The sequence below is a fragment of the Lampetra planeri genome, chromosome 30 (genome assembly GCF_965212315.1).
Source record: "Lampetra planeri chromosome 30, kcLamPlan1.2.h2, whole genome shotgun sequence".
NCBI classification, from domain to species: Eukaryota; Metazoa; Chordata; class Hyperoartia; order Petromyzontiformes; family Petromyzontidae; genus Lampetra; species Lampetra planeri.
In genome coordinates this window covers 11,215,540-11,231,677 of record NC_136136.1, presented here as the reverse complement: position 1 = coordinate 11,231,677, position 16,138 = coordinate 11,215,540, and the positions used below count along the sequence as shown (strand labels likewise).

The window sequence follows — 16,138 nt, the reverse complement described above, 5'->3', positions numbered from 1 at the left end:
GGAGTTAAGTGTTGTTTGTTTTGTTGAATTACACAAAGCGTAACAGTTATGTATATAACTTTTGTTATATCAATTCCTAGTAAGATATTAATTTTGTGAGTGTAGTCATACCCCTCCCCCTCATTCAAGTCGTAATTTAGAGAGCGAAAGCGCCGAGTACGTAAATCGCTAACATAAGAACCCGTTAATCTCTTCTCGCATCATTCATATGATGATGCGGTGAAGTAAACGTTGATACGATATTACGGTGAATGGTTCCAAAAACAATACTGTACCCAAATATTACTGTTAACTTACTTTCAATAGAAACATGAATTGCTCGTACAAATATTCTCTCTTTCTCAGAATCGACCGACTGATGTAGCAGACGAAACAATCATCTTGTTGAACGATTCTAAACCTTGATGCGGCAATGTTAGTTTTCTCTGTTATTCAAGTTTATCTCAGTGTTATTCAATGTTGTTACATTTAGTTTACTATTACACTGAATTCTACGGCGTAATGAACTATTTTTGTGCTTAATAATCTTTAAAAAAACAATATTTATATACAGTTCGTAGGAGTCTGGAACGGATTAATTGTATTTACATACAATCCAGTGGGGAAATTAGGTTCGAGTCACGACCAAATCGGGTTGGACAAGTTCGGCGGGCCGGATTAAAAAGCCCAACGGGCCGTAGTTTGCCCATGTCTGGTCTAGGGGATGCGAATGTTGTCTGTCACGATGGTCCCTAGGCAGCGAGAAATGGTGCAGAATCGTGGGTGAACACCGCCCACCCCCAAAGCTTATCCAAACGATAAGCCACTTTGCTGAGCTGTCGTTTTTAGCCAGGTCGCTTCTAAAAAATAAATTAATCTCAGTGGGCTTTTTCTGGTAGGATGGGGATGGTTTTATTTGTTTGTGTTTGGGTGATTTGTTTAGCTTTCTTGTACTTTGCACTAATATCGTGTTTTTGTACTGTTTGTTGTTGTAACGTTCCTACCTCGTGCCCCTACTGGACATCTGTGATAAATATATTTATAGCTCATCGGATTCTAGTGTGTTTAGCGGCAAAATATTAACGTTAACATTGGAGCAGCGTGAAAATAATAGAAATGTCAATTCTTGGCTTCTCTGAGTCAAACCCGGACAAGTGCCAACCTTAGCTTGAATCCCACGATCAGCTCTATGCAAGACCAGGGTTTCGTGTATAATGAGTTGGTGGTATCAGCTGAGTTACCGTGGATCTTTGAAAAGTATATATTAATTCCGACTTTATACGACATGAGCACGTTTACATTTGAGTGATATGTTTGTGCGTTTTGTGTGCAGTTACAATTGAGCCGCCAGCTCTACAGATTGTGACGTACACTCACATCGCCGACCACGTCAGCGTCAAGTGGACAGCACAGACGGGCATAAGCATTGAGTACAAATGTGATCTGCGTCTGGCTTACGGCAATGAAGAGGCCTGGAGAACGGTAACCATAGGACAAGTGTGACGGTACAACTGTGGGGAGCGGTAGGGTAGCAGTTGGCGCACTGCGCTACGAACCTGACGATCCAAGTTAGATTTCCGCTCACGGTCAAGACCAGTGACAATTATATCTGAACTGGTCCTGGGCCTCCCCGAGGGCGACTCGACCTGCTGTGGTGTATAAACATCACCACTTGAGGGACAAAGGCAGCCGGGCATGGTGCTGGCCACCAACCCCCTCGTGTGCGGCTCCAGCCTTCATAGGTGCTCGCTAACAGCACTTGCCCCAACAGTCTATTAAGGCAATACAGGGGATAATTGTCTTTGAGTGTGCCTGGGTATGGTGGTGTATGTTGCTATAACGCTGCCATAATCAACAATTAAATCAACAAACTGGCCGTTGGATGATATGGGGTGCTGCGGTGGCGAGATGTTAATTCCCTCGCCTGGTATGCAGGAGATCCTGGATTTGATCCCAACCCCGATGCCTGCATATTTGGAGTTTGCATGTCTCTCTCCCCGTGGTTGTGTGGATTTTTCTCCAGGTCCTCCGGTTCTTCCCTCCACATTTAGAAAAATGTGTTTAGAGTATTTGGCTACTATACGTTTCCACATGATAAGCCACTTCGTCGAACTATCTTTTTGTGGGCAGGTCGCTTCTAAAAAAAGTACTACATAGCTCAGTGGGCCTTACCTGGGAAAATAAAAAAGTTATTTATGTTGGCCATGACCAAATCCAGCCACTCCTTTTCTCGATTTGTTGGATGACCGTTAGTGAGCCTTGTCGCACTGTGCGAGCCCTTGCGCTGCCCGTCCCCAATGTACACGGGAACGCCTCAGGATTCGCGCTAACGTTGGCACCCCTCTCCACCGCTCGCCGTCACGAGGCAGGTGTTCAACAGGAGCTTGTGGTCACAAATATGGGACATTCACGGCCTCGCTCCGGATACCGCCTACTGCGTGCGCATAAGCTGCTCACAGCCAGTAGCTAAGGCGCCGAAGGGGACCTGGGGACAAAGGAAGTGCTTCTCTACGCCGCCAGCTCGTGAGGACGCACCCGCGCACCCTCTCACCTGCGCGCCCTCTCAATGCACACCGTGCACCTGTATAGGCAGGGGTTAGCAACCTGTGGCTCTAGAGCCGTGTGCGGCTCTTTAAAATGACTGCTTCGTGATGTTATTTATCAAGGACCATCGTCTCGCATTCACATGCATTACGGCTCTTGAAATATTCAGTTTTTTTACGGAATGAAAACAAATTATTTCTATTTTAGTTGCTGACCCCTGTACTGTATATGGGGATCACTATACGAGATCATCGTTAACCTTTAAAATATCTGTTCAATAAGAATTTAATGATGATTATGATGCAGATGATCACATTGACGATGATGACGATGAGTATGCTTGTGATTCATTTTGCGGCACAGAACCATTGGTTGGCCCAGAGGTGTGGAGGATCATCAGCCCAGGCTCCTCGGATGGAGTCTTCAACCTCACCCTGCTGTGGAAGGTGACTTGCTTAGGGCTGCCATCTGTTCATGTTTGACCTGGGCACTCCGGGACTTGGCATCAGCGTGCTGGTGGCATGAACAGATTTGTACTGATATCTGATACCGGCATTGTGTTGAGCTTTATTGCAGTTTACTGCTCAGTTTCGATAGGCCTAGGCTGACTGCGAAGTCTTGACTGCCCCTATGGCAGCTTGTGCTGAGCAACTAAACCTGTATTCCGCAGCCTCTGAGTGCCAAGGAGGCGCGGGGCCCAGTGACATCGTACAACGTGATGGACCGAGTGAACGGGGAGACCCAAGCAAAGGTGGTGCAACATGGGCTGGAGTCGCAGCCTCTGTACTCACTCCAGCTGGGAAAGGTGCAGGTCCCTTCAGAGTGGTGCGTGCAAGCGAACAACCTGGCCGGGTCATCACCCTGCAGTTGGCTACGCCTGTCCGCCCGAGGTTTGTTAGTTCTGTTAAGTATGTAGTGAGTTCAACCAGGTCGCAGACGTACTCTTGGAGGCAACACATTTATTTAACACCAACACACGGGTAACTGCCCCTTAACAGAATAACAACCTATGGTGGTGACCACCAGGCTAACTACACTAATTACAACGTAACCAGCTACAATGGACCGGACCACAACTCGGGTCCAGGTCCACATGTTAGAGACTCGGTAGAACATAGGACGTAGACGAAGGCTTCAAGATGAATAACAACGCCGGTCCCTCTGGGGGACCCGGCTTATATTTTCTGCGGCATGGCTGGCTCCGCCCTTGGCCATGACCATCTTCCAGAATCCTCAAGCAGGATCTGGACCCGGATCACGTGAGCCCTCACTTGGGGCCCCCTTTGTAGACTTAACCGGTTACGTGTCCTCTCGGGTCAACCAGAGTGCCATGGCCTTTAGTAACCCAGGCACACCCACACCCTATCCTGTAGGGCTGGCACTGCACGCCAAGCGTGGTGCCACCTAACGCTATCAACCAGCGCTCACCGAGCCCCTCTAGGGCCAGTACACCACACACATCATAGTGGTGTTCGTGATGTCGTTACATCACATGCCATGCTTATGAAGGGCCGGCACAGCAGTGCCATCCCGCGATGTCACTACACGTACACGAGGAATGAACAGAGCACGACGTTCACGATTGGAGGTGGTCAAATGTAAAGGTGCAGCCATGTGGTGTCTTGCTTGCGCGACTGCTGGCAGGGGAGAGCCTCCACTCCAGGCAGCTCTAGAGATGCCCCTCCAGGAAAATTCGATGCGGTTCCTCTTATCTGAGACATGGGGACCAGCCGAGTGTGTTGTACCTTACTATAATCAACTTTATTATCACCACTAGTATCACTATCATTAACATCATTATTAGGATTATTACCATGACCATGATATTCACCATGGTCATCATCATCACCAACAACAACCGCCATTCACCACTAAGTGGCAGTGATGTCACCATGGCGCTTGTGCCAGGCTATTGTGCACATCATCATCACCACCACTACTACGACCAACATCTTCACCCACCACCACCGCAACTACCATCATCATCACCACGACCACCATCATACACCACCACAACTATCATCATCATCAATGTTCTGTGGTAATCCTGGAAAGTCATTGGTATTCTGATTTTTAAGAGACCTATTAGATCCAATCTAACATGCACCTTCCAGACTATTAAAGCCTTCAATAACCTCCCTGCACACCATTTATACCTAGAGATGAGAAACCCTATAGATGACACATACACATGCTAGTGAAAGTCATTGGAAAGAAAACCCATCTAGATTTGAAGTTTTCGTGACTGCAGGGATCCATACTCTTTGGTTCTTTTGGTAAAGTCACATGGGTATTGTTGTATACCTACGTGACTTTACAGAAAGAACCAAAGAGTAAGTAAAACCATGTTCTGAATTTACAGTCTTCCGCTTGGTCACTGGAACTAAGTTATGTGTCTGTCCAGGCTCAGCCAACGCACCCCAAAAGGAACACATTCGTATGATTATCTCACCATGCCACTGGCTGTCTCATAGATCGCTAACGTTTGATTCTCCATAGTGCTGCCTGCGCCCTTCAACATAGAGGCCCGCGAAGATAAGGGTAGTGGCGGTGGTGGTATGGCCGTGAGATGGGCCCCGCCAAAGCCACGTGGCCACGAGAGGCGACGCGTGGTGGAGGGATACGTGGTGGAGTGGGTCGTCGCTGACGACGATCAGACGACTCCGTCCGTGCATTGGCACTGCGTCCCCGCCAACACCACCCATGTGGTCTTCTCCGGTACGCGGTCGTACGTGCGGGCGTGTGTGCCCTTGTTCGTGCTCGAATTTTCCTCGTCATTTACACCGACCACGTCCAATATTGCTCAGTGCATGGCTTCCCAAACTCCCGGACGTGTGTTCGACCAAGAGCCACCTTGATAAACCTGAGCAGAAATCACGACGAATGCCATCAACACGGCGACCAAACGTCGACCATCGATCTCCCGGTCTCCAGGGCAACAACACAAGCCATATCAATGGGCAATTAGTGTAACCCTGTTTGTACAATGGTGTGCATTATACATGCAGCATGTGTTAAATAACATTGTACATACTACATAACATTAAACACCACCCTGCCACCCACTGATGATGATGTATTTGATCATGATGATGATGTATTTCATGATTTGCGGTTGCAGAACACATGAAGCCTCTCATTTGCTACAACATCTCTGTGGTCGCCATCTACGAGACGGGAGAAGGAAAGTCAGGCGTGGTGCAGGCCTACGCTCAACAGGGCGGTGTGTCCCTCTCCCACTCTTCTCTCGACTCTTCACTTTAATGACAGCAAACCCTTGCCCATCGCGGGTCTGGTTATGTACTTGAAAATCGCCCCAATCAGTAAATCCGCTAACCGCAACTAAAAGGCAAATGTGAAAACTAGGATTTGATTCACGGTTCGAATAGGACACCAACCCCTCCTTTTGTTTTGTTACCCTATATCATCAACCCAAACGTTATACAGAAAGTATTTTGGATGTAATGATTAATATTTTCTAGTATAAAATAAAACCTTGTACGGTAAATATATAGAATGAATACAATTAATGAAGTGTACAATATTGTACACTGCAAGAAGGAAAATGGTGTGGCTGAAGCTCACTGCCTCCTCATTGAAGGTTGGGAGCGCCGCTTGACCCAAGATGACCGGAGATGGTCCGCTTGGGAGACAAGTTGGAGACAAGACGGCACCGCGTGTGTTCTTACGCTGCAGCAGCATCATCGCGGGCAGTGCAGTCACGATGCGTACATGATCTCGCGGTCAACTGCGAATGGTCGAGCCACAGGGGCACGATCGTAAAGTTCTACCTCAATAAATTTGGTGCAAAACCGTGACAGCTAAACCCATGAGAGGGAAGCGTTTGCTGTATTCCAACGAGGAGGTGCATAAGACTGTAGCCTCTCACCAAGTGGGTGGTGAGACGTTAAGTCCTTCGCCTGGTATACAGGACGTCGTGGGTTCGATCCCGACCCTGACGCCTGTATATTTAGAATTTGCATGTTCTCCCCATGGTCATGTGGATATTTCTCCGGGTCCTCCGGTTTTTCCCTCCACTTATTTAAAAACATGCATTTATAATATTTGGCTGCCAATAATTTGCGCTATCATTTGTGGCCAGGTCGCTTCTGAAAAATAGCTGCATAGCTCAGTGGGCCTTACCTGGTAAAATAAAAAATAGTAATCGTTAGTTAGTAAGTCAAAGGGGCTTGTCTGTGGTCTGAGGCTATCTCAGTTTACAGTGATACTCCTGCCATCCCCAGCAATCGTTCACGCAACTTCTGTTACTCGTCGGGTCAAGCTGTTATCTGGGGAGTCACTCGACGCGCTGAGGATGCGCGTGTAACACGAAGAGTACAAAACACGGTTATACATTTTTTTTCAGAGATAAAAAAAAGTAATTCTGCTGCCTATGATTTATCGCCGGGAAGTCCCTGTGCAGCGTGTGCCGTGATGCGGTTGCACGCACCGTTCACTTGCCCTCCCTGGGCACCGTTAACGTGAAACACCACCAGCACAGGGGCGTCCCCGCTTTTACGATGTCACAATAATGGGTTCATGGAAACCCCCGTCGTCGTAAGTCGTCTTAAGTCGGAGCGTCGTAAATAAGACCACACTTATTTTCCCACAGACAGTAGAAATAGTAGAAACATCACTTGCCGATTCGTTTTTTCCTTTAATCAGCCATATTTAATTGGATTTAAGAGGTACAAATCCACGCACACAAAAAAAACACTTCAGAATAACAAGTTCCACGCCAAGAAACATCGGAAACCAAATGCGTTCAGAGTCGTGTCGGAAGGTGTGTCGTAAATCGAGTTCTACGTCGTAAATCAATCCACGGAGGCGTTATATAAACATCGTAAATGTGGATCGTAGTAAATTTGATCATTGTAAACTGGTGATCCCCTGTATTTTTTATTTAGAGAACAGGATGAAACTCCCAGTGGCAGATCCGAGGGGAGGGTGATTGGGAGTGATATCACCCCCCCCTCCTCCTCGAGACCCCTAAAATTTGTACAGTAGTGCCTCGATTAACGTTTTTAATTTGTTCCACCAAAACTACTGTTTACCGAAATGACTGCTAATCGAATATAGGAATTACATGTTAAAATCATTAATCCGTAATGTATAAACAGCCAGTCGAGGTCTAAACGCTGATAAATTGGCGTCGCCGATTGGCTGATGCATACCTCAGCCCACTTACGAGCGCTTGGATTAGCCGAAATTGGCGGCCGCGTACACAACGTAAACACGTTACATCATAATGTTAATAGTCGAAACCATGGGGGTCCTATAGGAGGCAAAATGTTAACCGAAAAAAAACTTTAACCGATGTCACTTTAACCGATATTTACCATAGGAAATGCATTGAATATTTTTTTTATATTAATGAAGAGCTCGATTAAAAATTCTTTAGATTTCCGGACGCCCTCCCACCTCCCACTCCCTAGGGAAGTGTCTAGATCTGCCTCTGAATAGTGGACGAAAGGTACTGCGTTGAATAACCAGTCGCCTGTTGATCACGTCTTGTGGAGATATGTCTTCATGAAATGCGTGCACAGTCCAGGGTTATCCTACTTATAAGATGCCGCTGAAAGTAAGACGCAAAGCAGTGTTTAAAGCACAAATGTTTAATTCCAAAAACTAATGTTTTTCGCAATAATGATGTAGACTTGGTGATTAATTACTGGCAAAACTTTCGTACTCGAATTGTAAATGTTGTGGATTTACTCTCCAACACACTGGTGTGCTGTACTATTAACTAATTGGCATGTTCCGTTTATGTGATAAACCTTACTAACTGGCTGTGTAAGGTGGTGGCGGGTTTAACGACACATTTATATTTACGTAATCTAACCCAAAAACCTCTTATGGATATTGGTCGCGAAAGCCGACGTGTTAAACTCGACTTGGTGAGTTGGAACACCATGGTATACGGTGCTAGAATGCCTCCTGCCTCACGTGTAGTTGCCAAAGGCATCTCAGATCGATGGGGGAATGCGTTAACGAAGGATGCACGCGATTAAAATCCCCTTGATTTCCCAAACAGTACCCAACGTGGGACCCAAAGTCTCTGTCGCCAACATCACGCTCTCATCCGTCGACGTCAATTGGACGGGGATCCCAACCAAAGAGAGGAGAGGTTTTATCACCGGCCACGTTATATACTGGGGCCAAGGTCCCGACGCGAGTCACAGTAAGTGGGCATAAGCGTTCATGTAAAGTAAAAAGGAGACATAAGCAGAGAACATACTTCACATATTTGTCCCTCAACGTAAAATATAATACAGGAAAACCTTGCCCAATGCGGCTTTTTTTTTTATCGAACGCGTGTTTCGGCTGTACGCGGTTTACATACTGAGGTCTGTTTTCCGGAACATGCGGGTGATGCTTTGGGTATATGCGGTTTGACGCAGCTAAAATTCTCATCTCCGCGTCGAAAAGTAGTCCCGTGAGGGAGCTGCACCCGTTGTAAGGTGTGAATTAATTGACTGTGAGAATGATTTATTTACCACGTGTGTTTTTGTGTGTGAGTGTGTTTTTGAGTGTGATAATATGACTCAACACGCACAATGGCGCAACGCAAATGTTCACACATTGTCGCATGCATCTAGCTGTCCACTCGCTGAGGACGTCAGACAGGCGCCCAGATGTCAAATCATCAACATTCAAGTGACAGTGTCAGGGGCAGGCATCGGGCGTGAGTGAAGAGGAATGGAGATGGACGTTTTGTGTTGAGGTGAAATTGAAAAATAAAGAGTGTACACTAACACAAGTTATGGTGAGCGACTCGGCATCCTTGAGTACAATAACGAATTTTGTAAATTGTGTTAAACAAAGAGGGAGAGGTAGCCATTACGTCCCCAAGAACACAATCCTATTTTTCCATAAGGTCGATTATGTCGAACGCCGTTTTCCCCAGCACTGCATTTTCCAGGAACGTAACCCCCGTGTTTGGCGAGGTCTGTCTGCATTATATTTTACACATCCGGTCAGTCACGCCCGCCTTTTGGGAGCACATGATTTCAATAGCATTAGTTCAACAAGGCAAACTCTGGACCGGTTTTACATTCAGGCGTCTCATCATTCTCTCTCGAGAAACGGTGCCTTAACGCGGCGAGAGAGTTTGTGTACGTCTGAGAAGCTGATCGCTATACCGTCGAGAGCCTAGTGCTCTCAGAAGGGTCACCCAAGGCGGGAAGACTTCAGTGGAGACGTCAGACAAAACCCGTTTCGAAAGGTCCCCACATGACCTTTTCAAATAAATGGTGATCCAAGAAAGCAACGGGAAACTACTTGGATTATTGCTCCCTTGAAAACTTCAATGATGACAAGCAAAATCAACAAAGGCCCTGAGTATCGGCGTCCTTTAAATAGGACAGGGGTGCTAAGAATCTCCGAGCTTGTGTCAAAGAACCCTTTCAAAGTAGCAACTTGGAACGTTAGAAGTTTACTTCAAGCAGGAAAACTAGCCAATGTCATACAAGAAATGGATCGACTTAAAATCAACATAATCGGTCTAAGCGAAACTAAATGGCCTGGAACAAAAAAGTTTATATCGAGCGAACACCACATCTTCTGCTCCGGAGGAGAAGAAAACACCAAACAAACATACGGTGTCGCCTTTATAGTACACAAGAAATTAGCGAATAAAGTCAACAACTTTACCCCAGTATCAGAACAAATAGCACTACTACAATTAGCAGGCAACAAAGTCAACGTGAACATTCTACAGGTTTATGCTCCAACAGCAGATAAACAAGATCATGAAATCGAATCGTTCTATGAGCAACTAACCAACACGCTGAAGCCGCTGAAGAAGCAAGACATCACTATAATCCTCGGCGATTTCAATGCCAAGGTTGGCCACGGTCGAATGCAGAACATTGTCGGAGAACACGGACTAGGAACAAGGAATGAACGAGGCGACAGACTGGTTCAATTCTGCCAAGAAGAACGTTTCAGTATTGCTAACACGTGGTTCCAATTACCACCTCGACGACTGTACACGTGGACCTCGCCGCAAGACTCCGACAACAACATCGTCAGGAACCAAATCGATTATATCCTAATTAACATCAGGTTTAAGTCCAGTGTGATTACAGCAAAAACCTACCCTGGAGCCGATATATCGTCAGATCATAACCCAGTAACAGCTACAATAAGACTCAAATTGCGATCAATACAATGTACAAAGACGAGACGAGCAGACCTGGAGAAACTGAAGAACAGCGCCGATAAAAGACAAGTACAGCAACATCTCAACGATAGCATCCGCTCAATAACAACAGAAACAGCAGATGTTCAGGAGTACTGGCGCTCGTTCAAACAATGCATCACAGAAACAACAGAAGTCATGCTGGGACATCAGCCACCGAAAAAGAAACAACGATGGATGACACATTGTATTCTCGATCTAATGAGCCAACGAAGAATGTACAAAAACAACAACTTGGAGAAGTACAAACAAATGCAACAGAAGATCAGAGAAGCAATCCGACAGGCAAAAGAAAAGTGGATGGAAGAACAATGCGCCGAGATTGAAGAACTAATTAAAAAACATGACAATTTTACTCTGCACAAGAAGCTCAAAGAAGCTGGTAACATCTACAGACCAGCCCCAACAGCTACCTTGTATGCGGACAACAACCAACCAATCCTAAATAAACAAGAAAAAATGGACACCTGGACAAACTATATACACAAGCTCTATGGCGCCATTAGAACACCTGCAGAAAAAGACCAACAGATGTCGAAAGACGCTCTACACATTTTAACATCAGAAGTAGAACATGCAATCAAAACAGCTAAGTCAGGCAAAGCGTGCGGGCCCGACACAATCCATGTGGAATTGCTCAAACTATTAGACAGTAACAACATACGACAACTGACTAATTGGTACAATCAAATATACAATGGCAATAAAATTCCATCCGACTGGCTACAATCCATCTTTGTGGCCATACCAAAGAAAGCAACAAGCCGGAAATGCGAGGACTACAGACTGATAAGCTTGATGAGCCACGTGCTGAAAGTCTTCCTGAAGGTGATCCAACAGCGCATACGCTCCACATGCGAAAATGCATTGAAGAACACACAGTTTGGCTTCTGCAAAGGACTAGGCACAAGAGAAGCAATCTTCTGTCTACAGATACTACTACAGCGATGCTACGAACATCAGAAAGAAGTGTACATCTGCTTCATAGATTACGAGAAAGCCTTTGACTCAGTCGACCACGACCGACTAGCAGCTCTATTAAAACAACTGGGACTAGATAAAAACGACATCAACTTCATCATTGCTCTTTATTGGAAGCAAACAGCCCAACTCCGATATGACAACGAATTGACAGACCCAACACCAATACAAAAAGGTGTACGACAAGGCTGCCCACTTTCACCCAGTCTTTTCAACATCTACTCGGAGCAGATTTTTGATCGAACACTAGCAGATAAAAACATTGGTATTAAAGTCAATGGACAATACATCAACAACATCAGGTATGCCGACGACACTGCACTGCTGGCCGATTCGGAACAAGACCTACAACAAATCTTGGACGAGGTTGCCACAGAGAGTCAAATATGGGGCTTACGAATTAATAAAAAGAAAACAAAGGTTATGAAGGTCAGCCGAACTACAAGCGAAATAACAATCAAGCTTGGTAGCGAAAAATTGGAACAAGTACACCGATTTAAATACCTTGGTGTAATCATTGACGATCAGTTGAACCATGAAGTCGAAATCAAGAGCAGAATTGAACAAGCAAGGCAAGCATTTATTAAATGGAAAACACTCCTTGCAGACCGCAACTTGAGTACATCACTGAAACTGCGCACACTGATCAATTTTGCTGTACGGAGTTGAGACGTGGACACTGACAATAACAGCAACAAAAAGGCTCGAAGCTTTCGAGATGTGGCTGTATCGAAGAATGCTGAAAATCCCATGGACAGCCAAAACCACCAATACACAAGTTCTGCAAGATATGGGCACTGACAGGCAACTGCTGAAGACCATCATTAGCAGGAAGTGTTACTACCTAGGCCACATTGCCCGAAACGACCACAAATACCAGCTATTAAAGCTAATCCTGGAAGGAAAAATCGAAGGGAAAAAACGACCAGGACGGCCAAAAACGACATGGCTCAGTAACATCAAAACATGGCTACAATTAACAACAGCACAAACTCTACACGCCGTGCTAGACCGGGACCAATATCATCGTGAAGTCGCACACGCCGTTAGGCAGCACTAAAGAAGAAGAAGTCTCATCATTAGCAGAGTCGGTTTCTTTGATCAAATGCCTACGAATTGCCAAATGTTTATAGGCGAGCACCCTCTCGACATCGAACATAGTTGTAGTCCTGTACGTAAGAGAACCCAGATGTCCTCTCCCCTTGGTGCCACGTTCCGGTAGGAGTTCTGATCCGTGGGAGCGCTTGTGCCTACACATTGAAGAACCTCTCTGCCAGCGTGGAATACTCGGTGATGGTGGCGGCCATGACAGAGGTCGGCGAGGGACCACCAGGTGCCAAGACCCACTTCAGGATGCAAGGAGTTCTGGGTGAGTACAACGTGTACAGCCAGTTCTGCTACACATCTCAAGTGTTCTTGCGGACTGTGCCTTACAAATATGTTGTTGAATTTAATTACCATGAATGGCAAGGGTATGGACGTGTTCCGATAGTAGTGCTAGTGGAAGTGAAGTGAAGAAAAGAAAAGCTAATACTCTTGAACAAAAACTCGACGTGATAAAGTGGTATAAATGAAACGAAATAAAATATAACATTATTCTTGCAATGGGACTTACCCCTTAATGCACATTGAATCAATGGTTATTTAAGTGTAATTTTTCCATAACGCGGTGTTCTTCATGAACGCAATTACCACCGCGTTATAGGGCAACAGACATTACTCCAGTCAGCGCGCAGGCAAACCTGCATCAGGACAATTCGATAACATCGCACCATCGTTTTAATTAATGCCGTTTCTGGAAAAATCCCTTTTTCAGAACAAAAATACCGACCCGAAACATAAGTGGAATCGCACGCAGGGGCGTTAAGGTGGGCAGGTGTAAAATATAGCTTCGTACCCCCATTTTGAAAATCCCTTTGGATGACATTAATTGGTGTAGCCTTAGTTTTAAAGCTGCATATCGCTGTATACATGTTCCTATTAAAAAATTGACAACCACTTTTATCTGCAAATGTGATAATCCAACAAGAGCATCGGCACTCGAACGACGATGGGAGACACTACCTGGGTACCTTTTAAAAGATGTTCACATTGAAATTTTTCTTTTTTTTTTAAAAGGAAATTAACACCATTTCTCACTCTAACATTAATCTGAGCCCAACTTTGATGTACATTAGTTTAAATAATGGGCAGCCCATTTAATCAGATCATTTGGGGAACCAATTACGTCCGTTCATGAACGAACCGTTATTAGTAGGGCGCCATGGTGGTGAGACGTTATCTGCCTCGCCTGGTATGCAGGAGGTCGTGGGTTCGATCTCGACCCGAACGCCTGTATATTTGGAGTTTGTTTGTCGCTCACCCCATGGTGGTGTGGATTTTCCTCCGTGTCTTACGGTTTTTCCCTTCATATTTAGAAACATGCGCTTAAGAGCATTTTGGCTGCGATACATTTTCACGTGATAAGCCACTTCGTTGAGCTATCGTTTGTGGCCAGGTCGCTTCTGAAAAAGAGCTACATAGCTCAGTGGGCCTTACCAAGGTAACAATATATTTTTTAAAATAGTTTACCGAGTGTGATGGTGAGTGGGCAGGTTCCACGGCGAAGTGAAAAGGGCTGCTGCTTGACTCGTTTGCAGGGTGCAAAGGTGGTCCCGTGGATCAAGATAGTCTCTGCAGCAACGCCACCCACGAGGTGAGAAAACGCAAACATCGCAAGGCCGATCGATGGCCAAACGTGGCCAATGTCGGTGATGTAAGACGAGCGCCGTAAATGGCTGCGCTTCAACAAAACCCGACAATGGGGATCTCGGTTGGAAAGCCTCGGTGGCTTGCCGTGCGCCACGCTCGACCACGCTCCCCCCCGTTAAGCGCAAGGGGACAGCAAGGGAGCCGCGCAGGGCGGCTCAAGACGTTTCTAGCGCTACTCTCAGGACCTTTGGTCTGGTCGATGGCATTGATACGGCATCTCGTGACTCCTAAACGAAGTCTGGTGTGAATTCCTTCATCGTGCAGCGACAATTCCTAAATACTCCGTGGAGGTATTTCTCTGATTTGTATTAAATTAATTGTTGGTAACAGTAATATGCTACGGCAGCAATTAACGGTATCGGTGATGACCTAATTTACATCTTGATGTAATTCCGTCAACCGGAGCCGGGGAGAAGTGCACTTTTTCTGTGTGTGCGCTTTTGCGCTTACTGGTTTTTGGCGCTAACCCTCTGGTTTTCTGTAGGAGGAGTCCCTAATCGCAACACAGCTTTATACTCGAGTTTAGTTCATATTGAGTGATAGTGGGCCCCATGTTACAGACAGACACAGCTAATGCCTTGATACTCTTAACCTCGGTTGGAAAGCGTTGCAGTTTACAATTATAATAATGACTACAAGAACGAGTATAGAAATTGACTAGTCTAATCATAATTACAATTGCAAATTTACGAGAGGAATACTTCCTTCAGCATTTCACTACAGAAACACTTTCATTTGCTTATCACAGCAATAACAGCGGTCGTGACCTCTCTAGCAATGGATTACGATTGTAATTACTATACCGTAATTATAGTTGACACAGTTATAATTGCCCGAGACCAATTGGCTTGGAAAATATCACGTGATTTCGTCACAGTGCTTGGATGGGCGACCCGCATGTACAAAAGAGAGATGCATTGTGGGCAGTAGAGGACAGTGCAGAAAATCTACCTTCACCAACCAACACTGACGAATGTGGTGAAGTATGGCCAAATAACTCTTGACGACCCACGTGGCATTGGGGGGAATGTTTCCATCCAGCAATGGATTGACACACGGGCTGTACTTTACAGAGCAGTAATTACACAGCCCAGCTGCAAAGCGTTCGCTGCTCGATGCAGAGGTTCAAGGTTCGAGACCAGCGGCCGCCCTGGTTAATACCGCGGTGTGGAATAACCGTCAAAACATCCCCTGACGTAATTTTCGAGCTTAGACCGTTGTGTGCCGGCATCAGGGTCCAAAGCTCATGGTCCACCCTAAATTGCATCCACTGCACAAACCATGGCAGTAAATGCAGATACCTGATGCACAAATGGAAAATGGAAAACTCTGCGTACGATCGTGGTCATCCAAAACAGACCGTACAACGTTTAACGACCCAATGCCCGATCCACAAATATGAAGGTGCCATCACGGCGATACATTCCGCTACTCCTGTAATGCAATTATCTGGCTTGGCCACCTGAATGTCAAATTATAGTTGTTGCTCGGCATCTACATCAGCAATAGGAAAAAATAACGGTTAAAATTTCATCAATTTGAAAATTACACCGCAAATTACTCAATTGGGATTTGACATAGCGTTCAGCGCACCCTTCTGGCAGACTAATGCCCCAGGTCAGTCTTGCAAATGAGACTCATCCTGGTCTCTTGAGTTCTTAACTGGCTCGGAAAAATAAG

At 45.7% G+C, this 16,138-nt stretch overlaps 1 protein-coding gene across 6 annotated transcripts in view; it reads left to right on the top strand.

The window, feature by feature from the left end:
* LOC144728968 (interleukin-31 receptor subunit alpha-like) overlaps nucleotides 1-16,138 on the top strand; it is a 45,856-nt gene that overhangs the window by 17,425 nt on the left and 12,293 nt on the right. For all 6 annotated transcript variants that reach the window (XR_013587591.1, XM_078608768.1, XM_078608766.1 and 3 more), the window contains exons 6-14: nucleotides 1,313-1,461; nucleotides 2,349-2,502; nucleotides 2,887-2,969; nucleotides 3,194-3,413; nucleotides 5,023-5,241; nucleotides 5,645-5,746; nucleotides 8,558-8,704; nucleotides 12,930-13,076; nucleotides 14,347-14,402. Coding sequence is in view for 5 of the 6 variants with exons in the window: in XM_078608768.1 (XP_078464894.1) it covers nucleotides 1,313-1,461; nucleotides 2,349-2,502; nucleotides 2,887-2,969; nucleotides 3,194-3,413; nucleotides 5,023-5,241; nucleotides 5,645-5,746; nucleotides 8,558-8,704; nucleotides 12,930-13,076; nucleotides 14,347-14,402 (1,277 nt within the window). In the remaining variant the exon portion in view is untranslated. The remainder of the gene's footprint in view (nucleotides 1-1,312; nucleotides 1,462-2,348; nucleotides 2,503-2,886; nucleotides 2,970-3,193; nucleotides 3,414-5,022; nucleotides 5,242-5,644; nucleotides 5,747-8,557; nucleotides 8,705-12,929; nucleotides 13,077-14,346; nucleotides 14,403-16,138) is intronic.